The 25,721-nt window shown below is 42.2% G+C and overlaps 1 protein-coding gene across 1 annotated transcript in view; it reads right to left on the bottom strand.

The window, feature by feature from the left end:
• The window catches only part of vta1 (vesicle (multivesicular body) trafficking 1), a 213,190-nt gene that overhangs the window by 120,562 nt on the left and 66,907 nt on the right, over window positions 1-25,721 (bottom strand). The window contains 1 exon segment of the mRNA XM_052012390.1: window positions 3,582-3,676. Coding sequence (XP_051868350.1) covers window positions 3,582-3,676 — 95 coding nt within the window.

Genomic DNA, 25,721 nt, shown 5'->3' with positions numbered 1-25,721 from the left:
GCCTCCCCTCCTTGGACTGTCTTTACCTCTCATTGTCTTGGTGAAGCAGCCAGCATAATCAAAGACCCCACCCACCCGGGACATTCTCTCTTCTCTCCTCTCCAATCGGGTAGAAGATTCAGGAGCCTGAGGGCACGTACCACCAGACTTAAGGGCAGCTTCTACCCCACTGTGATAAGACCATTGAACGGTTCCCTTAAACAATGAGATGGACACTGACCTCACGATCTACCTTGTTGTGACCTTGCACCTTATTGCACTGCACTTTCTTTGTAGCTGTGACACTTTACTCTGTACTGTTACTGTTTTTACCCGTACTACCTCAATGCACTCTGTATTAACTCAATGTTACTGCACTGTGTAATGAATTGACCTGTACGATCGGTTTGTAAGACAAGCTTTTCACTGTATCTCGGTACAAGTGACAATACTAAATCAATACCAATACCAAATTCAAGGACCTGTTGCAGGGTTTCTACCTGAACTGTTGACAGTTCACTTCCTCCCACACGTGCTGCTTGACCTGCTGAGTTCATCCAGCAGATCGTTTGTTACATAGATTGGATTACTGGGAGTGAACCACAGGGTTAGAACCAAGAGGAGATATGAACTATGTCACCCATTTTTAAATGCTAGGGTCCGGGTGCTCCAGTTTCCTCCCACATTCCAAAGATGTACGGGTTAGGAAGTTGTGGGCGTGCTATGTTGGTGCCGAAAGCGTGGCGACACTTGCGGCTGCCCACAGAACATTCCACACAAAGATGCATTTCACTTTGTGTTTCGATGTACATGTGACTAACAAAGATTTCTTGTCTCTTATATGTCAGAAATAGTAGGTCAGAAAGGTTGCCTGCACAGCCTTCCTGCCAACATGCTGCACCACGATTTACCAGCAATCTTTTAAATGTCATTTTTCTTCAATACAGGTCAGTCTCCTCCCACATTCCAAAGATGTACGGGTTAGGAAGTTGTGGGCATGCTATGTTGGCGTTGGATGCGTGGCGACATTTGCGGGCTGCCCCCAGAACACTCTATGCAAAAGATGCATTTCACTGTGTGTTTCGATGTACATGTGACTAATAAAGAAATCTTATATCTTGTTGTATGGGAGTGAAATCGCGGAACTGATGCCGGAAAGATTTTTGGACAGAGAGACATGGCAGAACAGAAAGAGAACTGTTTGGGAAGAAAGGGATGAGAAGGAGATGCCAGTAACAGTGTCACTTTGAATATTGAAGTATGAAAATAACCAAGGGAAATAAGAGAAATGAATAACTCGTCCAACTGAAGAGGAGCAGCGAAGAGTCATCACAAACTCGCAGTAAACAGCCAGAATATCCTACAATATGAAGCAATGGAATCTGCATTCATGTAATTTACCACTTTGCTCCATTTTACCAGACTCAGGTTTTCTAAACTGAATATCCAGATCACCCACTACATCCTGATATTTAATTGAGCCCTTGCAACTCACTCAAATTAAAATAACTGATAGCATAGCTTTATATAATTTCCTGAGTAGTTAGTTCAAATATTCACCATACTTTATGTGGTTGTTAAATATATTCATCTTTTGGTCCTTATTCTTCTCTGATGTCTTCTATTCTACAGTAACTTTGCTATCAGTTATGATGTCTTTTCCAATAAGCAGCCATCAACACCGTGGACATGGTTGACTGCATGGCCTGCTTCATTCTGTACGATTCTATAACACCAAAATCAATATTCCAAATGGACATACAACCAACCCTTGTATTGGCCAGAATCACACTTCACTCTAAATCCCACCTCCTTTAATCATTATTTCCATATACTATCCATAGACTTTCAACGATCAGCCTCCCAATGCCCCCAATAAAATATCAATACACCCAATTCTCATTCCAACGAGACACCTCCTTATTATATCAATTCATAGGAAGTAGGCAACAGGGGCAAAACCATGTTGCCCTCCCTGGTTGTGCTGAGATGCTGCTGATGGGGTGTTCTCTGGGAAGCCATTGCTTGAGTGCTTAGCAAATCTAAAGAGTTTTACAAAGCAATCACAGAATATACAAAGGGATCCTGGCATCGACTGCTATTTTCCAAGGAAAGTTCCAAACTTCTACCATTCATTGTTTATAGAAATGTTTCTTAAGTTTACACATGTAACAGTCTGGCTTCAATTTCCAAGTTATGCCCTCCAAATTCCAGCATCAGTAGAAACTATTTCTGTCTAATTTATCTTTCCATTTAATATCTCAAAATACTTCAATAAAATTACTGTTCCTCTACATTCCAAGGATCGTCATCCTGTCTTCTCATAATTTATCACATTGAATTAATGTATCACAGGTATCAAAATGCCTACTTTGAAACCCATTTACCACACCTACCATTCCATCTAGACCAACAGCAAATTTATATATTTTGCCAAATTCTAAATTTCTTACTATTTACAAAGCAGTCAATGACATTACCAGTGGCTAAGGCTTTTCTCTCAGGTTTCATTTGCCAAGCCAGATTAATTGTTACACTTTCTATGCTGCATTGATGTATCACCAATCTATTAAATCTGTACTCTCTGTTTCTGTGTTGAAACAGAGAATAAAGATTTAATAGATTGGCAATGCATCAAAACAAACAATAAAAATTAGATAATTTAAAAAGGATTTTGAATTAGAACTGAAGTCCCACACCACCAGCTTCAAGAACAGGTTCTTCCCTTCAACCATTCACTTCTTGAAACAACTGGCAAAACCCTAATCACTACAGTTTAGTAACACTATGACCAATTTGATCACTTTGAACTAAAATTGACTTTGTTTTGTTCTAGTTGTGTTTTTTCTTATAAAAATTGTGTTTAATTTAGGTTTATGTTTTTCTTGTGATTGCTGCTTATAGGATGCTATTTGCCTGTGATGCTGCTGCAAATAAGTTTTACATTGCACCTGTGCACACATGTACTTGTGCATATGGCAATAAACTCAACTTTGACTTTAGAACTTCTGTAAATCAGAAAATATATGAGGCATTATCATTCAGTGAAATTGTTGTGATTGTCAATTAATTATTTTACAGGCAGGTTAATTTACAAATGTAGATTTCATCACAAAAAATATTAAAAATTAAAACCAATTTTAATTAAAGTTAAAGCAAAATTTATGGCCAACCTATCCACATGGATAAAAACTGAACATACACAGGCACCTCCTGGAATTATATTTTCACTTTGCTTTCTTATTATAAAATACAATGACCACAGTTAGGTTGCAAACTGTCAAACTTTAAATGCCCTTCTGCAACAGAGGTAGAGTTATAAGAGCTTCCTTTTTGTAGCTCCTTGCTCCTTTGCCTGTACTATAAAAAGCAACTTAATGCTGATATCCATTGTACTTCTACTTAACCAAACACAACTTCAAAAAATGGATAAAATAATCAACTTGGAAATGCAAATTAAACTAGAATACCATAGTTTGGTTTAAAAACCCACTGTGCTATTGACACAAGTTTAAATAAAGACTACATTTGGCCTTGAGTCACTGAGTGCAACACCAAAGTAGTTGGCTGGTAGAAGAATAAGATTTCAAATTAACACTTACAATTTCTAGCTGATCCATGAGTTTCACCAAGAACTTGCGACATTCTGGCGTTTTACTATCAATTTTCATTCCAGTCTGCATCGCATATAGACGACCTACAGAATTAGAAAATAGTTTAAGGAAGGTGCAGAGAAAAGGACAGTAAACCCTAAAATACAATGCACATATAACACAGCCATGAACCTTGGTAATCATGAAGGGCATATACAAACAGTAAACATAACCTTGAACAAATCATTAATAAACATCAACTTATCTTTCCATTCACTGTCTTGGGCTGAAACCAATGTAAGAAGTTAGTTTCAAGGCTATTAATTATCTCAACACCCATTCAAGAATCGTCTTTGAAGAAATGTGGGAAAAAAACACACACACACACAAGTATATGAATTGGGAGCAGCAGACCACCCAGCCCATCAAACCTGCTCCACCATTCTGATTGAAGGCTCAACTGCAAATTCCTGTCTACCCATGGTAACTTTTCACCCCAACATATTAAATATCTACCTTTGCTTTAAAAACACTACTCCTTAAAGAGCTGTTCCAAAGACTCAATCCTCAGAGAAAAAAAGCCTGCATCTTTATCCTAAATGGCTGACCTTTATCTTTAAACAATGAAACCTAGACTTGGATCCTCCCACAAGAAGAAACATCTCTCCTCAGCCACCTTGTCAAGCCCCATCAGGATCTTATTCATTTCAATCAAGTCCCCTCTCACTCCTCTAAACTCCAGTAGATATTGGAATCAGTTTATTATTGTCACATGTACCGAGGTACAGTGAAAAACTTGTCTTGCATACCGTTCATACAGATCAATTCATTACACAGTGCATCAAGGTAGTACAAGGTAAAACAATAGAAGTTGGTAGTTTGGTTTATTATTGTCACGTGTATCGAGACTTTGTTTTGCACGCCATCCATACAGATCATTTCATCACATCAGTGCATTGAGGTAGTACAAGGGAAAACAACAACAGAATGCAGAATAAAGTGTTACAGTTACAGAGAAAGTGCAGTGCAGGCAGACAATAAGGTGCAAGGTCATGAGAAGGTAGACTGTGAGGTCGAGAGTTCATCTTATCCAACTAGGGAATCATTCAATGGTCTTATATCAGCGGGATAGAAGCTTTCAGGCTTCTATCTTCCGCCTGACAGGAGAGGAGACAAGAGAGAATATCTGGGGTGGATGGGGTCTTTTATGTTGGCTACATTACCAAGGCAGTGAGAAGTGTAGACGGAGTCCATGGAGGGGAGGCTGGTTTCCGTGATGTGCTGAGCTGAGCTGTAGCCTGTCAAATCTTTCCTTATAAGGCAACCCACCCATTCCAAGTATCAGTCTAGTAAACCTTCTCTGAACTGTTTCCAATGTATGAACATCCTTCCCAAATAAAGGGACTAATCTGTGCAAAGTTCTCTAGATGTGGTCTCACCAATACCCTACATAACTGAAGTATAACCTCTCTACATTTCTATTAGATTCCCCTAGCAGTAAATGATAACATAGAGCCATTAATTTATACATTATGGAAACAGACTCTTTGGCCCATCAATTTTGTGTCGACGAATAATCACCCACTTAAACAATTCCATTTTATTCTCACCACATTCTCATCAACTCCCCTGCAATTCTATCACTTGCCTACACACTAGAAGCAATTTACAGTGGCCAATTAACCTACCAATCTGCATGTCTTTGGGATGTGGGAGGAAACAGGAGTACCCAGAAGAAACCCATGCATACACAGGAAGAACATGCAAACTCCACACAGAGAGCATTGCAAGGCAAGATTGATCCCAGGTCACTGGAACTGTGAGGCAGCAGCTCTTACCAGTGTGCCACTGAGCTGCCCCAAAACCCAGCGCTTTCCTAATCACTTGTAGTATGTTAGCCTTTTGTAAGTCATGCATTAGGACACTCAAATCCCTCTGCATCAGGACACCCTGACATCAGGATAGGGCAGGCATGGCAGTGCAGCGGTTAGCGTAACGCTTTACAGCGACAGCAACCCGGGTTCAATTCCGGCCACTAAGGAGTTTGTACGTTCTCCCCGTGTCTGCATGGGTTTCCTCCGGGTGCTCCGGTTTCCTCCCACATTCCACAGACGTACAGGTTAGGAAGTTGTGGGCATGCTATGTTGGCGCTGGAAGCGTGGCGACACTTGTGGCCTGCCCCCAGAACATTCTACCCAAAAAAGATGCATTTCACTGTGTGTTTCGATATACATGTGACTAATACAGAAATCTTATAAAGAAATCTAACCCAAATCCCTCTGCTTCTCAAAGTTCATCCCAAATGCCCCTGCATTTCAAAGTTCTTCAATCTCTTATTTGGATTTTATGCTTTTTTTCTCCCCATTTTTTCGACCAAACTAGATAATTTCCACATTTCCCCACTTAATACTCCAGTTGCCAAAACCTATCCACTTCCCTTTGAAACATCCTTAAGTCCTCTTCACAATTTTCTTTCCTACCTATCTTTATGTCATCAACAAATTTAACAACCACAGCGATGGTACCTTCATTTAACTATATAAATCGTAAAAGATTAAGATATCTTTATTAGTCACATGTACATCGAAACACAGTGAAATGCATCTTTTTGCGTAGTTTTCTGGGGGGAGCCTGCAAGTGTCGCCACACTTCTGGCGCCAACATAGCACGCCCACAATTTCCTAACCCGTACATCTTTGGAATGTGGGAGGAAACCGGAGCACCCGGAGGAAACCCACGCAGACACAGGGAGAACATACAAACTCCTTACAGACAGCGGTGGGAATTGAACCCGGGTCGCTTGCGCTGTAAAGCGTTACACTAACCGCTACACTACCGTGCAAAAGTTGAGTCTCCAACACTGATCTCTGTGGCATTTCGTTCATCACATGAGCCAACCAAAAATATTTTGCCTGTTGTTTGCTATTGCCAGCCAACATTCTATCCACATTAATATGTTACCGCCTATACCATGAACTTTTATTTTCTGAAATAACCTTGGACAGGGCACCTTATTAAAAGCCCTATGGAGATCAATGTATAGTGCATCCACTACTGTCCATTTATCCACCACACGTCACTTCTTCAAAAGAACTCTGCTATTTATATGAAGGAATATAATTACATTGGATGGGCCTTTTTAAATCTGCAAAATATTTCAAAGTCCTTCAGCAGTTTTTATTATGCAAGCACGAAGGGCAGTTATGCTGCGTCAGTAAAATTCTGCAAAAAAGGTCGCTTTTTGTGGTGTTTGAATCAAACGTTCACCAGAACACCTGGGGAAAGATCTCTTCACATTCTTCCATACGACTTGTATTAAACTGAATCTCTATTAACATTGCGCCCAAGGAATAATAGCTCCAAATATTTGGTATCCTCTTCGGTGCTATCTTGAAGAATCAAAATAGATTATAACTTTACATGCCACTGTGAAACTCATCCCCAAACCTATGACCCAGAGAAATGTGCAGCACCAAATGAACCAAGCTGACAAGTTACTCACAGCTTTGACAGATTATTTGTTGGTCCAGTTCTCTCTCATTTCACTCAGCGGTACAAGCCTCAGCTTGTAATTTTACTCCATCGGCAGAAGTTCATTATTTACCCAACATTAGTAATTGATTTGTGGTAATCACTTCGAGCTTCCACACTCCCACCACAGGCGCCCGAGTGCCTCAGCTTTGAAAACTGCTCCCAAAAATGGTCTGCCTCACTCACACCCTAGTTGCCCCTTGAAATCCACCTCTCCTGTTTTCTCATAATCTCCTGATACAAGCTCAATGTCAAATTTTGTTTGATCAACTCATTTTTGTGATGTGCTTTGGAGCATTTTACTACATTAAATCAAGGAGTACTACAGCACAGAAACAGGCCTTTCAGCCCATCCAGTCCATGCTGCCTGATCTTATACCTAGTCCCATCTACCTGCACCCAGACCATATCCATCCAAAACCCTTCCCATCCATGTCCCTATCCAAACTTCTCTTAAATGTTATATTTGAATCCACATCCACCACTTCCGCTGGTAGCTTGTTCCACACTCGCACTACCCTGAGTGAACAAGTTCCCCTCAGATTCCCCTTAAATATTTCACCTTTCACCCTAAACCTATGTCCTCTAGTTCTAGTCTCACCCAACCTCAGGGAAAAAAGCCTGCATGTATTCACCCTATCTATACATCTCATAATTTTGTATACCCCTATAAGATCTCTCCTCATTCTCCTCTGCTCCAGGGAATAAAAACCTAACCTATTCAACCTTTCCCTATAATTCAGGTCCTCAAGTCCCAGTAACATCCTTGTAAATTTCCTCTGCACTCTTTCAAGCTTATTGATATTTTTCCTGTAGTTAGGTGACCAGAAATGCACACAATACTCTAAATTAAGATGATACCACCGTTGTGGGCCATATGTCAAACAGCGATGAGTCAGAGTACAAGAAGGAGATAGAGAGCTTAGTGGAATGGTGTCATGACAACAACCCTTCCCTCAATGTCAACAAAACTAAAGAGCTGGTCATTGACTTCAGGAAAGGGGGTGCTGTACATGCACCTGTCTACATCAATGGTGCTGAGATCGAGAGGGTTGACAGCTTCGTTCCTGGGGGTGAACATCGCCAACAGCCTATCCTGGTCAAATAACGTAGATGCCATGGCCAAGAAAGCTCACCAGCACCTCTACTTCCTCAGGAGGCTAAAGAAATTTGATTTGTCCCCTTTGACTCTCACCAACTTTTACCGATGCACCATAGAAAGCATCTTATCTAGATGTATCACGACTTGGTACAGCAACTGCTCTGCCCAAGACCGCAAGAAGCTGCAGAGATTTGTGGACACCACCCAGCGCATCACGGACACCAGCCTCCCCTCTTTGGACTCTGTCTTTACTTCTCATCGTCTTGGTGAAGCAGCCAGCATAATCAAAGACCCCACCCACCCGGGACAGTTTCTCTTCTCTCCTCTTCCATCGGGTAGAAGATACAGGTGCCTGAGGGCACGTACCACCAGGCTCAAGGACAGCTTCTACCCCACTGTGATAAGACTATTGAATGGTTCCCTTATATAATGAGATGGACTCTGACCTCACGATCTACCTTGTTGTGACCTTGCACCTTATTGCACTGCACTTTCTCTGTAGCTGTGACACTTTACTCTGTACTGTTATTGTTTTTACCTGTACTACATCAATGCACTCTGTACTAACTCAATGTAACTGCACTGTGTAATGAATTGACCTGTACGATCGGTTTGTAAGACAAGCTTTTCACTGTACCTCGGTACGTGACAATAATAAACCAATACCAATACCAAATTCAGCCTCACCAACGTCTTGTACAACTTCAACATCATATCCCAATTCCTGTACTCAATGCCCTGATTTATGAAGGCCAAAGTGCCAAAAGCTCTCTTTATGACCCTATCTACCTGTGATGCCAAGAACAATGGATCTATATTCCTAGGTCCCTTTGTTCTACCACACACCTCAGTGCCCTATCACTCACTGTGTAAGTGTTACTCCGATTGTCCTCCTAAAGTGCAACACCTCACATTTGTCTGCATTAAATTCCATCTGCCATTTTTCAGCCCATTTACCTAGCTGGTCAAGATCACGCTATAAGCTTTGATAGCCTTCCTCGCTGTCCACTACGCCCTCAATCTTGGTGTCATTCCTAAATATGCTGATCCAGTTTCACATTATCTACTAAATCATTAATATAGATGATAAACAACAACGGACCCAGCACCGATCCCTGTGACATAGCATTAGTCACAGGCCTCCAGTCAGAGAGGCTACCATCTACTACCACTCTCCGGCTTCTCCCACTAATCCAATGTTGAATCTAATTGACTACTTCATCCTGAATGCCAAGCGACTTAACCTTCTGGACCGGCCTCCCATGTGGGACTTTTTCAAAGGCCTTGCTAAAGTCCACGTAGACAACATCCATCGCCTTTTCCTCATCGACCTTCTTGGTAACATCCTTGAAAAACTCTAAGATTGGTAAGACATGACCTACCATGTACAAAGCCATGCTGACTATCCCCAATCAGGCCCAATCTATCCAAATACTTATATATCCTGTCCTTTAGAATATCTTCCAATAATTTACCCACGACTGACGTCAGACTCACTGGCCTATAACTTTCCAGCTTATTCTTAGGGCCTTTCTTGAATAATGGAACAACATTAACTATCCTCCAGTTCTCCAACATCTCACGCGTGGCTAAGGATGTTTCAAATATCTCTGCCAGGGCCCCTGCAATTTCTGCACCAGCCTCCCACAATGTCCGAGAGGACACCTCGTCAGGCCCTGGGGATTTATCCAGCTTCATTCGCCTCAAAACAGCCAGCGCCTCCTCTTCCATAATCCGGATACGGTCCATGACCTCACTACTCTTTTGCCTCAGTTCTATAGTCTCTGTGCCTGCCTCCAGAGTAAATACAGATACAAAAAAATCAGTTAAGATCTCCCCTATCTCTCTCGGCTCCATGCATAGATGACCACGCTGATCTTCAAGAGGACCAATTTTGTCCATTGCTATCCTTTTGCTCTTAAGACAGCTATGGAAACCCTCAGGATTCCCTTTCACCCTGTCTGCTAAAGTAACCTCTTTTTCTTTACCAGGGCCTCAATATCCCTCGATAACCAAGGTTCCTTAAACCTGCTAGCCTTGCCTTTTATTCTAACAGGAACATACACATTCTGTGCTCTCAATATTTCACTTTTGAACTAAACTATAATTACAAATGATTAGTGCTCAGAGCAAAATGGGAGGTGGAATGTGCAGGATCCTATAATGTATTTAAACCTGTCATCGCTATCTAACTTATGGGGAAGTTGGGGGTAGGTGGGGAAGACAAGTCCAGAGGTAACACCCCTTTCATCACAACGATATTACTGTTTTACAACATTTACTGGTTAAAGTGTCAAAGCAGCTGCTGAAGAAATTAAACAATCACAAGGTCAAAATACTTAATTAATCAGAGTAAATGTCACAATGCATCAATGACAAGAACAACAATACCAGGCACTGTCTATACTAAGAGCTTCATGAAGTGCTTCCAAAAATGTAGATTGCATTTATCTGAGGTTGTTGTGTCTCTGGTATCATGCTCACTGCTTCTGAGTAGCTCATTGTTGCCTCGTATTCCAGTTATCTAACTAATACAATGTCTCTCCTGTCGACTTACAAAAAAAAAAATTGGGTCATTTTTTAGGCACCGTCACTGTTCCTTGTAATAACTTTGGTTAGTTTGGGAAACACAGGAACATCAAGCTGAATACAGCACTCCCACCTCCAGATGCACTCATCCGAGGATGTTCCTTGGGGTATGGGAAAACCTACTTCCATTACAGTTCTATGGGATCTGAAGTGGCTGCTGAATCCCAACACAGGATTCCCAGACTGTGCCACAGGTGGGGCAGATCGTGTCTGACAGGTTTGTCCTTTGCCTCGAAGAAAACAGTGCTCAATACCTTCATGTTTGCTCAAACTGCCAGAGGAGCAGTCTTTGGCCAGTGATTTCCATCAGTTGGTGAGGACATTACTTGTTTGTAAGAAGACACTGGGGACAACCTTGAAGTATTTCCTCTCAAAAGTAACCTGACCAGGTCACTCTTGGAACCAACTGACTAATCGCAGTCCAATGTAGCACCTGCCTTTTCAGATTGCACCTAAACCTTTGTGCAATGCTGAGGGTATTGCAATAAATTTAGCAAATAGTTAAGTACTTACAAGCTACAAGAAGGACTTTCACCTTCAAGTCATATAGGTTCAAGTCCTGTTCAATATGACATCAAGGCCCCTAATCTAGTGCAGTAACAAGTGTGCACCCTCTTCCGACTAAATCATTAGACCAGGACCTCCAACGTCAGATGGATGTTAAAGACCTTGCATTAGTGTGAAATCATTCTAGCATTGCTTCCTGGTGCCTTTATAGTTATCCCAAGTAAACGACATCCTACAGCCATTCATGGCATTGCAGCCTGTGAGACTTTCTGTTAACAAGAACAGAATGCTGGATGCTTGTAATGCATCATGCTGCTGCTGCAAAAAGCTAATTTTCACAGCAGTTATAATAACCTATGATAATAAATGAATAAACTAGACAACAAACAAATAAACAGTGGTCAAGCAGCATCTGTGGACAAGAAAAGGTACAAGTCGTTTTGGTTAAGACTCTGCATCAGGGCTGAGGAGGAACAGGGAAGACTGCCAGTGTGTAGCAGCACATGGGGGGTGGGATAGAGGATGGTAGTGATAGGTGGAACCAGATGGGGAGGTGAGGATGGACAAATGGAACCAGATCGGGGAAGGTGCAGTGGGACAGAAGCTGGTAGATAATAGCTGGAGCCAAATGGGGAGGGAATGATGGGCAGATGGGACAAGGTAGGGGAGAGGGAAGGTGGGACAGAGGCTAGTAGGTGATGAATGGAGCCAGACGGGGAGGGGATGATGGGTAGCTGGAACTAGGAGTGCAAGAGGTGGGGAATAGGAGAAATGAACAAAGAAACTAGGTGGACAGGCAAACGTGGTGGAGGGGAAGATGACCGGTGACGGAAATGGCAGAGGATGATGTGTTGGATGTAGAGGCTGGTGGGTGAAAGACGAGGAGCAAGGGAACTCCACATTGTTAGAAGGGGGTTGGGTGTCAGGGCAGGCGTGCGGGAAATGGAGGAAATACATGTGAGGGTTCCGTTAACGATGGCAGAGGAGAAATGCCAGGGCAAGAGATTACTGCTCATCTGACCAATCCAGGTATATCATAGGATGCATTTTGAGATGAGGTGATGAAGATGTACTTGGATTGGCCAGATGATCAGTAATCTTCTCTTGCCCCAGCAGTTATGATGCACTAAAACAGAAATTGACATCAACAATACAACTGTTCATTGGTTCAAACTATACATCCATATCACATGTAATTCCTTCAAGGTGAAGACAGAGAAACTATTTTTGAGAGCTGTAACTTAAAAAATGTTACTTCCATAAGCTGCAGAATTTGTACAACAAATCCTTAGATGGAAAAATTATGAATTATGACCAAGAGTCAGTCCAACCTCCACTGGGACACTGCACTTAACTCACTTATATATGCCCAGTTGAACTTCTACACTGCTCGCACATTCTCTACAATCTTGGAAAAAAATGGACAATGTAAACTGCCTGCATTTCTCATTAGCGCTCATGAAATTCTGCAGATACTGAAGTTCACATGACCTCAATAACCTTGGATCTCTTCAAAACTCCCCATCCCTTCACTCCCAAAGATCATGGAAAGGTTTACTCTCGCAACCAGGACAAAAAAATTCACGAAGCAGAATTTTGTGAGCACAGAGTTTTAACTTGGCAATTAGTGAAGTTACTGGATTAGTATCCGGAGACATGAGTTCTAATCCTGCAATGTCATGGAAAATTTTAAATTCAAATAGTTGAATGCATATTTAAAAAGCTAGCGTCACATATAGTGCTCATGAAAGAACTCAACAGGTTCCCTAATGCCCACAGGGAAAGAAATCTGTTACCCTTGCCTGGTCTGGGATTTGTGACTGTGAACCCAGAGCAAAATATAGGAAGCCCCCAACTTATGAACGCCCGACTTACGAACCGACCTCCATAAAGCCTATTATTTAAAAAAAATCGAGTTACACACAATGGTTCGTACTAACGAACAGGCGGACTACTTTGCGCAATGCTCAAAACACGCGTTTTAAGCGGTTCATCGGCCCGAGGGAGAACAACGCCATGCCGTAATCATGGCTTCGAAGCATAAATCTGATGCAAGTGATGGTGATGCATCGAAGAAAAGGAAAAAGACCACGATTGAAATGATCCCTGACTCTCCAGCACCAGACCCATCATCCAATTAATAAAGTCATTTTAATTGTTAATTAAGGCTCCTTCTGGTATGCAAGACATCAAATGGAATGAGAGTAAGTGTTAACCTTTAATCATTATCTTTTCTATCTAAACAGTTTATGTTTCTTTAAAGTTTTTTTATACCTATACACATACACGTTCTCTCTCTCAATTATAAATACTGTACTGTAGTTACATTTATTATTACTGCATTATTATACTTATGTTTTAGGTACAATATATACTAATATACTAGGACAAACATTTGACTAATTGACACTAGATGTGAACTGTATGTAACTGTTCCGACTTACATACAAAGTCGGATTACGAACAGACTCGAAAACTGAACTCGTTCATAATCCGGGGACTTCCTGTAGTGGACTTGTAACACCGATTACCTCGCAAGGCATTCAGTTTAAGGTGCCGCGAGGGGTGGGCGATGATCAATTGCCTTGTCAATGAATTAATAAAAAAAAAACAAACAAGCTCATGGGACTGCATGAAAGATTGGAGAGAACCATTCCCAACCACCTCAAGATTAAAATTGCAGAACAGCATCTAATAATTATTGAACTTGATTTGTTACTCATCAGCTACTACAAATACTTGATTTTACTCCATACATCCTGCACCACACTGTTGCAATGAAAGCTCCTCACGCTGCTTCACCATGTCCACTGCCTAGGCCTCCTAATTATGCAACTCCTGACCAGCCTCATTCAAGATGAAAAACACTATGATTCTGGAGGAACTCAGCAGGCCAGGCAGCATCCGTGGAGAAAAGCAGGGGGGCAACATTTCGGGTCAGGACCCTTCTTCAGGACCGTCCTGCAGCATCTGCGGTCCTTTGTTTCTCATTCAACAACTCACAAATTCAATGGAGTAAAATGTCCTAAGGCAATTTATGCTTTTATTTGATTTGCAAACTGTCTTAATCCTGATTAATCTGTTTTTTGATCTGATAACCTGTGTTCTGCACTGCAACCTTTGATCCTTCATCTGGATATATGCAGATCTTATTTTTCGACTACATTATCATTATTGACATTATGCTTATGTCAGTGATAATAAATCTGATTCTGATCAGATTGTTTAGGCATACGCCTCCACTATCTTTGATAGAGACCAGAAAGAATCACAAAGGTTATCAATTAAACAGAAATCTCATTTTAAGATATAAATAACTCTTTCTTGGTAATAATGCCACATTAAAATCTGAAAAACACCAAATATTTTCATTATAATTCCTTTTTCATTTTCAGGATCAGCCTGGGAGCGGTTGGAGGAGCGGGTCCCTAACAGGTAGGGGCTGAGTATTTAAAAGTCGTGCTTATTGGTTAATTAGTGAGAGTGAGTACTTGAGGTAATTAAAAGGGACAAATATCAGGAGGGGTAACTAAGAGGAGCGGCCAGTGTGTGAGTGGCTCAGGGTAGGAGTGGAGCCTTGAGGCTTTGGCGAGCAGAGGCTGAGGAAGAGTTAGCACCCTGAGAGGTAAGGCCGGTAAGTTTCTTTAAGTTAATTAAAGTTGGATTGGGTAATGAAGGCAGCAGCTAGGGCAGTTGTGTGCTCCGAATGCAGTATGTGGGAAGTCAGGGACAGCATGCTTGTCCCTGATGACTACACCTGTAAAAGGTGCATCCAGCTGCAGCTCCTGGCAAACCATGTTAGGGAACTGGAGCTGGAGCTGGATGAACTTCGGATCATTCGGGAGGTAGAAGCAGACACAGATAGGAGTTTCAGGGAGATAGTTACACCTAAAAGTCAGAAGGCAGGTAGCTGGGCGACTGTTAGGAAAGGGAAGGGGATTAGACAGAAGGAGCAGTGCACCCCTGTGGCCGTTCCCATCAACAATAAGTATACCATTCTGGATACTGCTGGTGGGGACGACCTACCAGGGACAAGTTGTAGTGGTCAAGTCTCTGGCACCGAGGCGGGACCCTCATCTCAGATAGGAGGGAGGGTAAAGAGGAGAGCAGTAGTGATAAGGGATTCAATAGTTAGGGGGACAGATAGGAGATTCTGTGGGAGAGATCGAGAATCCCAGATGGTCTGTTGCCTCCCTGGTGCCAGGGTCTGTAATACCTCAGATCGAGTTCTTGATATTCTCAGGAGGGAGGGTGAGCAGCCAGATGTCGTGGTCCATGTAGGGACCAATGATGTGGATAGGAAGAAGGAGGAGGTCCTGCAAAGAGAGTTTAGGGAATTAGGTGCAAAGTTAAAGGACAGGACCTCCAAGGTTGCAATCTCAGGATTGCTACCAGTGCCACGTGCTAGTGAGGCTAGAAATAGGAGGATCATGCAGCTAAATACGTGACTAAGGAGTTGGTGCAGGAGGGAGGGCTTCAGGTTTCTGGATAATTGGGCTTTGTTCCAGGGAAGGTGGGATCTGTTCCGAAGGGACGGTTTACACCTGAACTGGAAGGGGACTAACATACTTGTGGGTAGGTTTGCTAGTGCTGCTCCGGTGGGTTTAAACTAGATTTGCAGGGGGAGGGGAACCAGAGTGTTAGAGAAGAAAGTGAAGAGGAAAATGATCATGCGAGGTCTGCAGGTATGGACAGAAATCAAAGGTTTGTACATGATAGAAATGTTCTCAGGTGCATCTATTTCAATGCAAGGAGATTTGTAGGTAAAGCGGATGAGCTTAGGGTGTGGATTGGCACGTGGGATTACAATGTTATTGCTATTAGTGAGACATGGTTGCAGGAGGGGCAGGACTGGCAGCTCAATGTTCCGGGCTTCCATTGTTTCAGACGTGATAGAGGGGGAGGGATGAAAGGGGGAGGAGTGGCATTACTGGTCAGGGAACAGATCACAGCTGTGCGTAGACAGGACAGCCCGGAGGGCTCGTCTACAGAGGCCATATGGGTGGAGCTGAGGAACAGGAAAGATGTGGCCACACTAATAGGGTTGTATTATAGACCGCCCAATAGTCAGAGAGAATTGGAGGAACAAATCTGTAGGGAGATAGCAGACCGATGTAAACAAACAGAACGTTGTAATAGTAGGGGATTTTAACTTTCCACATATTGACTGGGACTCCCACACTGCCAAAGGGTTGGATGGCTTGGAATTTGTCAAATGTGTTCAGGAAAGTTTTCTAAATCAATATATAGAGGTACCAACGAGAGGGAATGCAATACTTGATCTCCTATTAGGGAACCAGGCAGGACAGGTGACAGAAGTATGTGTAGGTGAGCATTTTGGGTCCAGTGACCATAATGCAATTAGTTTCAAGATAATTATGGAAAAGGATAGGTCTGGTCCTCGAGTGGAGGTTCTAAATTGGAGAAAGGCCAATTTTGTGGAAATGAGAAAGGATCTAAGTAGGGTGGATTGGGATCAGTTATTTTCTGGCAAGAATGTGCTCAGTAAATGGAAAGCCTTGAAAAACAAAATTTTGAGAGTGCAGAGTTTGTATGTTCCTGTCAGGATTAAAGGCAAAGGTAACAAGCATAGGGAACCTTGGTTTTCAAGGGATATTGGTGAGCTGGTTGAAAAAGAGAGAGGTGTATAGCAGGTATAGGCAACTTGGAACGGATGAGGTACTTGAAGAGTATAGGAAATGTAAGAAAATACTAAGAAAGGAAATCAGGAAGGCAAAGAGAAGACATGAGGCTGCTTTGGCAGATAATGTGAAGGTAAACCCGAAGGGTTTCTACAGGTATATTAAGAGCAAAAGAATAGTAAGAGACAGAATTGGTCCCCTAAAAGATCAGAGTGGTCGTATATGTGTGGAGCCTCAGGAGATGGGGGAGGTCTTAAACAGTTATTTTGCATCAGTATTTACTCAGGAAACTGGCATCGTGGATATGGAAGGAAGGGAAACATGCACTAGTGTCATGGAACATATAGAGATTAAAAAGGAGGTACTTGATACTTTACAGCGAATAAAGGTAGATAAATCCCCAGGGCCTGACAAGATATTTCCTCAGACCTTGAGAGAGACTAGTGTAGAAATTGCAGGGGCCCTGGCAGATATATTTAAAATGTCCTTAGCCATGGGTGCGGTGCCAGAGGACTGGAGGATAAGCTCATGTTGTTCCATTGTTTAAGAAAGGCTCGAAGAGTAAACCAGGTAATTACAGGCCAGTGAGCCTGACATCAGCAGTGGGTAAATTACTGGAAGGTGTTCTGAGAGATAGGACATAAGTATTTGGACAGCCAAGGGTTGATTAAGGATAGCCAGCATGGCTTTGTGCATGGTAGATCGTGTTTAACGAATATTGTGGAGTTTTTTGAGGAGGTCACTAAGAAAGTAGATGAAGGTAAGGCTGTGGATGTTGTCTACATGGACTTTAGTAAGGCCTTTGACAAGGTCCCACAAGGTCCCACTTTGACTTTGTTCAAAATAATGGATGGCAAGAAGGTGAAACACAAGTAGTGTAATCTTGAAATTTAAGGAACAAACTGCTTCAATCTTGTCACAGAATTTTTCGATTTGTAATATTTACAATAATGATCATTGGATCTTGGGGGCAAGAGAAATTTCAATACAGGCAGCCATCATCTCACTGAGCAATCAATTCCAGTATCACTTCCCTGCTTTATCAAGCTACTTTTAATACTTTCACATTTAACATGACAAACACAGGTTTACTCAGCACTCATCACATTATTGTTTGTGGAACACTGGTGTTCCTGAAAGACCTGCTGCGTTTCTCCCCACATGAAAAAGAGCATTACACTTCCAAGTAACTCACTGGATGAATAAAAGTGCAATAAGGATCAAGGAGCATAGGGAGAATCATTGCAGCCCATCGTGTTTGTGCCAGATCTGAATGAACTTTACAGTTAGATTTATGCTCTGCCTTTTCCCTAGCACATTGGAGAATTTTCCTTTTTGAATTTATTTTTAGTTCCTTCTGGAAGTTAATATTGAATCTGTTTCCATTGCCCTTGTAGGCAATACATTACAAATCACTGAACATAAAGAGTTCTCATCTCCAACTATCCTTTCCCAGCCTTTTTTTTAAAGTATCCGTAAATCTGTTTCTGGCGACAGAAGTTACTGTCAGTGGAAAACCTCTCTCTCTGTCAAAACCTCTCAAGGTTGAGCACAACTATTGAATCTCTCTTAATCTTAAACTACAAGAACAATTCTCACAATACAACGGAATCATAAACAAAGCAACAAGGTCTCCATTGGCCCTCTATTTTGATGATGCTCTGCGGTAATTACCCTAAAAGGGTAAGAAACCAAGATGCGAGTTGATGGCAAATGAGATGGATACACTTGCCATGTGGGAGGGGGGTGAGGCTGTGCTTTGATTGCCAACTGCGCTCATGGAACAGACCTGTAAGCAACACTCTCGAGTGGGACCACAGGAATTAATGGCTTCCAAGTGGAAAAAAAAAGCTTTCCAATATTTTTATTTGTTTTTCATGGTTTGGATGGGCACCATGGGGGTTTTTAAAAACCAAAATATTTGTGGATTATATTGAAGACCCCTTTCAAATGGAGTCAGGTGGGGGGGGGGGGGGGGGGGGGGGGGAAGAAGGGGATTGAGAAATGTGGCTCAATGGCCTCTTAATATTCCAGTCAAAAATGAAAATTAAAGCCTTCAGATGTAATTTAAATGAAAGATTGATCTTTTAAAATAAATGTGAGAACATTAAAACTCACAAACACAAGCTTTTCTTGAGATAAACAGTGTAGATGCATTCAGAATGAAGCTGGATAAAGATAAAATCCAAGGAGTTCAGTGAGCAGAACAGATGAGCTGGAGGCACCAATGGAGACGTGGAGAAGCTCTAGCATTTACTGAAACATTTGCGGCAGAAATGGGAGCTTAAGGTTCTAGGTGACAGATTTTCAGTCGAGATGGGATATGGGGTGGGGTGGTGGGAGGGGATGAAAGTTGAAATTGGCTCAGGGGTTGGTAATGCTCGTTAAAAAGATAAACACAACTGAGAAGGAATAATGTACAATGAAGCACATCAAGTGAAGCTATATGGGTTCAAAATAAATAAAAGCAACAAAATGGTTGTAATATTGTTGGGAGCATACTATAGGCCAAACAGATGACGGAGGCAGAAAAGCAAGTTTGCAGCCAAATACCCAAGATGTTAATGCATGAAGGCAGTAGTTGTGGGAGATTTCATTATCTGAATCTTAACTGTAAGGCAGTCAGTGTAAAAGGTATAGAGGGCACAGAACTCCTAGACAATGGTTAGCAAACACAAGAGACTGCAGATGCTGGAATCAGGAGCAACAAACAATCTGCAGGAGGAACTCAGCCGGTTGAGCAGCACCTGTGGGGGGAAAAGAATTGTTGATGCTTTGGGTCGGTTAGGAGAACAATTTTAGCTGGTATGTAACAAGCCCAGGAAGAGTGGTGGTGGATGGCGGAGCATTCCTATTGTGGGACTAAGTGACGTCCCAGCTATAATACAGAAGGCCTGGGCTCCATAACAAGCTGCACCTCAGGCCAAACCATTCCAGGACTGTTACAACACTGACATCTACCCAACAATGTGGAAAAACACCCAGGTATGCCTTTTTACAAATCACAGGACATTTTCAGTCAGCTAATTACGCCAAATCCATCTACTCCCAATCATCAGCCAAGTGGTGGCAGGGGTCAATGACAATACTCTTAGGAGGCACTTACTGTGAAATAACCTGCAACACGCCCATCTGCCCCAGTTTGCTCTAGACCTCGTCACAGCCTTAATCCAAATATGGATCAAAGAATTCCAGAGATGAGGTGACAGTAACTGCTCTTGGAATCACGGTGGCAACAACTGCAGTGTCAGGGAGTTCTAGTGAAACAGGAGTCAATGGGCATTAAGGGATAGACACTGCAATAGTTAGCACAACATCCCATACACAGGAAGATGGTTATGGTTGTGGCAATCAACTGACTAACACAGCTGGATCATGTTTAATCCCAGCTGGCAGTTGCACTTGGTCGCTGTTCTGATTCCATAGCCTCCCAAACTGCAGTGGAGTCTACAGGATACACTGCGCACTAGAGGCTCCCCTGTTTGGATTATAAGGAGCGCCGGTGGCACTGGGATGCTTGCATGCCAGCCACCGTTGGACTAAAGCCAAAAGACCAATTGCAAATTGCATTTGGTCCTCTGGCTCAGTACAATCTGGAATTACTACAGAACTCAAGAGGCCACAACGGAGGACACAGGTTTAAGGTGCTGGGGAGTAGGTACAGAGGAGATGTCAGGGTTAAGTTTTTTTTACTCAGAGAGTGGTGAGTACGTGGAATGGGCTGCCGGCAACAGTGGTGGGGGCTGATACAATGGGGTCTTTTAAGATACTTTCGGATAGGTACATGGAGCTTAGAAAAATAGAGGGCTATGGGTAAGTCTAGTAATTTCCAAGGTAGGGACATGTTCGGCACAACTTTGTGGGCCAAAGGGCCTGTATGTGCTGTAGGTTTTCTATGTTCTAACTCAGTGGTGAGTCCAGGAGTGGATTGAGAGATGAACGGTGAAGACAATGAAACTTCACCGTGTCTATCTTCCACATCGCAATGCACAGAACCAGAAGTCAAAGCCACACGATGAACACTGGATGGCAGAGAGACGACAATTGCCAATACACCTGCTGCTCACAACAGAGCTCGATCTGGCCCACTGTTATCCTGCTTTGATCCATTATCTGACCTGGAATGCCCCCACCCACCTCCCTATTCCCAAACAATGAACACAAAATGCTGGAGGAACTCAGCAGGTCAGGCAGCATAGAACATTACAGCACAGTACAGGCACTTCGGCCCACAATGTTGTGCCAACATTTTATCCTGCTCTAAGATCTATCTAACCCTTCCCTCCCACATAGCCCTCCATTTCTCTATCATTCATGTGTCTATCTAAGAGTCTCCGAAATGTCCCTAATGTATCTGCCCCCACAACCTCTGCCGGCAGTGCATTCCACGCACCCACCACTCTGTGTGAAAAACTTACCACTGAAAAACTTATACCTTCCTCCAATCACCTTAAAATTATGCCCCCTCGTGTTAGCCATTGTCACCCTGGGAAAAAGTCTCTGACTGTCCACTCGATCTATGCCTCTTATCATTTTGTACACCTTTATCAAGTCTCCTCTCATCCTCCTCCTCTCCAAAGAGAAAAGCCCCAGCTCACTCAACCTATTTTCATAAGACATGCTCTCCAATCCAGGCAGCATCCTGGTAAATTTCCTCTGCACTCTAAAAGCTTCCACATCCTTCCTATAATGAGGTGACCAGCACTGAACACAATACTCCAAATGTGGTCTAACTAGAGTTCTATAGAGCTGCAACATTACCTCGCAGCTCTTGAACTCAATAACCCGACTGGTGAAGGCCAACACATCATTCGCCTTCTTAACAACCCTAACAACCTGCGCGGCAACCTTGAGGGATCTATGGACGTGGACCCCAAGATCCCTCTGTTCCTCCACACTGCTAAGAGTGCTGCCATTAACCTTGTATTCTGCTTTCAAATTCGATCTCCTGAAGTGCATCACTTCACACTTTTCCGGGTTGAACTCCATCTGCCACTTCTCAGACCAGGTCTGCATTCTCTCAATATCCTCTTGTAATCTACAGCAACCTTCTACACTATCCACAACACCACCAATCTTTGTATCATCAGCAAACTTACTAACCCACCCTTCCACATCCTCATCCAAGTCATTTATAAAAATCACAAACAGCAGGGGTCTCAGACAGATCCCTGCGGAACACCACTGGTCACTGACCTCCAGGCAGAATACACTCCATCTATCCCCACCCTCTGTCTTGTATAAGTGAGCCAATTCTGAATCCACACAGCCAAGTTTCCCTGAATCCCATGCTTCCTGACTTTTATGGAGGGAAATGAACTGTCAACGTTTCAGGCTGAAACCCTTCGTCAGAACTGCTCATTTCCCTCCATAAATGCTGACCTGCTGAGTACCTCCAGCAAGTTGTGTTTGCTGCTCCAAATTTCCTGCATCTGCAGTCTCTCTCGTATCTCTCTCCTCCCAAAAATACTTTTGTACAAGTTTTAACTCATAAGTATTTTTTAAATACTCTATTGCTACATTGCTTGCAGCTAATAAAAAAAGTTTGCTTTTTCCAAAGTACCTTTGCACAGGATTTATTATTTGGAAAGGGTCCTAATCTCTTGGGTTCTAGCTGTAATGAACAAATATATGAGCAGGTTGATGATGTATTCTGAACTCTAACTTAAACATCTGCCCAGAGTTTTTTTTCAAACTTTCAAATCTGTAGCACAGCTGTTCCATTTTTGTTCTTGCATTTAAGTCTACCCAATTCCTTGGATCCTTATGGTGGTCTGAAATGTCAGCTGTGGCTCTGCAAAAAGCAAATTTACCTCCAAGTCAGAAAGCTTCAGGCTCAAGTTGCACTCCAAAAGCAGGAGCATGAAGTCCAGATTGCTTGGAATTAAGGTGTGGTCCATGTACCTTGGGGCAGCACGTTGAGTAATATATCTTCAGGTTATTTTGGAGGTAGTAAAACATGCAAGTAATTTTCTGGTGCACAAACATTAGATAGGATTTCATTATTCATCTATTTAACATGATGCTAATCAATCATTGACCCAATATCGAATAATAAGTAAAATATCTGTGAAAGCACCTGGCCTTGGGCAATGTTCTCTACTGAGGGAGTACTGGACTTTCCAAGGTCCTATCTGCTCAATGGAAATAGGAAGACATAAAAGATCAGTATTATTTCAAAACACTATGTAGCCCTTAATATTCATCTCTCAACAAATAGGATGGCAGCAGATTACCCAACTGTGATTGCATCACTGTTTGTTGGTGTAAATTGCCAGACCATTGGCCATGGCCACTGGTCAAAGGAATTAAGGCATATTTGAACATCCTGAAGTCCTGAAAGCACAAGTTTTTGTTTAAATAGTAAATTATAAGTTGTTCTTCTTTTCTCAGTTCCCTGACTGAAGGCCAGTATGCCAAAAGCCTTCTTCACCACTCTGTCTACCTGTGATGCCACTTTCAGAGAATCATGTACTTGTGCTCTGAAGTCCCTCTGTTCAACAACACTCTCTGGAGTCCTACCATTGACTGTGAAAGTCCTACTCTGATTTGTCTTCCCAAAACGCAACACCTCGCACTTATCCAAATCTGATCAATTTAAAAGAATCTCTGCGTAGGGATACAAGAAAATAGCAGGAGTAGGCTCCCTGACCTCTCAAGCCTGCCCTTCGTTCAATACGATCATGGCTGCATTGCCCCAGGGCTCAACTCCACTTCAGTGGCAGTTCCACATCGCCCTCAATTTCCCAATTTTTCAAAAAAAACTATTTCCTCTTTAAATACCTCCAGTGATCAGCCTCCATAAGCCTCCAGTGTAGAAAATTCCAGGAAGTTATTATCTCATTTTGAATGACTGCTCCCTTAACTTGTAACTATGCCTCCTCATTCTAGACTCTCTCACTAATAGAAACATCTTAATATCCATCTTTTCATGCGGCCGTAGAATCTCATGTGTTACAATAAGATCATTCATTCTTCTAAATTCCAAAGAATAAAGACAAATTCTTTTAGCCATTCAAAATAAGGCAACCTTATCAGTAATTAGCCTAATGAATCTCTCTGTCTACTTCCAATGCCAGTATGTTCTTTCCTAAATAGAGAAACCAAAACTACAGAAACACGCAAAAATGATGGAGGAACTCAGCAGGTCAGTTCTGATGGAGGGTTTCAGCCCGAAACGTCGTATGTCCATTTTCCTCCATAGATGCTGCCTGGTTCCCTGAGTTCCTCCAGCGTTTTGTTTGTTGCTCTAGATTTCCAGCATCTGCAGTCCTTCTTGTGAAACCAAAACTATATACAGTACTCTAGGTGTGCTTTCACCAATATTCTGGACAATTGTAACATGCTTTTCTATTTTTAAACCTTAACCCTCCAGAAAAAAGAGAGGTCAATAAGCAATTGTCCTTCTTAATTATTGGCTAATTTTGTTTCATGCAGAAGAACACAGAGATCCTTCTAAACTGTACTCATTTGAAATTTCTCTCCATTTAGATAATAATCTGCCTGTGATTCCTTCTACCCAAAAGTGTATGGCCTCTCCCTTTCCCAAACTAAACTGCATTTGCTAAGATTTCACTCAAAACAACTTTGTCATAGAATCTAAATATCCTCATCGCAGGATGCCCTTCACCTACTTTGTATCAGCAGCAAACTTAGAAACCTTGCATCTTGTCCCCTTGTCTAATTCACTAATATATAGTAAATAAGGGCCAAGAACTGATCCTTGGGGCACTCCATCAGTAATAATTTTCCAGTTTGAAAAAGACCTATTCATTCTGACTCTATCTTCTATGTGATAACTCATCTTCATTCTATGGTAACACTCTTCCCCCGATGCTGTGAACTCTCACCACGTACCACCAGGCTCAAGGACAGCTTCTGCCCCACTGTTATAAGACTATTGAATGGTCCCTTTGTATGATAAGATGGACTCTTGACTTCACAATCTACCTCGTCATGGCCTTGCACCTTATTGTCTGCCTGCACTGCACTCTGTCACTGTAGTACTTTATGCTGTATTCTGTTATTGTTTTCCATTGTACTACCTTGATGTACTGATGTGATGAAGTGATCTGTATGGATGGCACGCAGAACAAAGTTCTTCACTGTACCTCGGTACACATGACAATAATAAACCAACTTATCTTGCGCACCAGCCTTTTTTATGGTCTGCTGGAAATCTACAAACATTATACCTACAGGCTCCCCTCTAACGATTCTGCCTGTTAACAACTCTGGCAAATTTGTCAAAAATGAATTTCCTTTCATAAAACAATGCAATCAAAGTCCACATGAAGCTTGTCCAAATGACAAGCTATGTCTTCCTTGATTACATCTCCAGCATCTTCCAAACAACAGCTGTTAAGCCAATGGCCAATAGTTCCCTAATTTCTTTTCATGTCCTTTCTGGAGCAAGGGCTTCATATTTGTGGTTTTCCAGTCCACCAGTACTCTCCCGGAACTCAGTAAGTCTTGGAAAACGTCAATCAATGACTCTACTATTTTTGCAGTCATTTCCCTTTGGGCCCTTGTAACTTGTCTACTTTTACTCCTATTAGTTTATCCCAATATTTTGTCCCTCATGATAGGTATTGTTAGAAGTTTTGCTCCGATTTGAAATTAAACCATGTTATTCTTAGGATGTTTGCAGTACCACCATGAAGACTGACACAAATTATTAGTTTAAATTATCTGTTATTTCTTTGTTTCTTGTTACTATTTCCTGTGTTCAAGGGCCCCACACTTACCTTAGGTACCCTCTTTTTAGAGATCCATAAA

This window comes from Pristis pectinata, chromosome 3 (assembly GCF_009764475.1).
Source record: "Pristis pectinata isolate sPriPec2 chromosome 3, sPriPec2.1.pri, whole genome shotgun sequence".
Classification (NCBI taxonomy): Eukaryota; Metazoa; Chordata; class Chondrichthyes; order Rhinopristiformes; family Pristidae; genus Pristis; species Pristis pectinata.
This window is presented reverse-complemented; position numbering and strand designations above follow the sequence as displayed.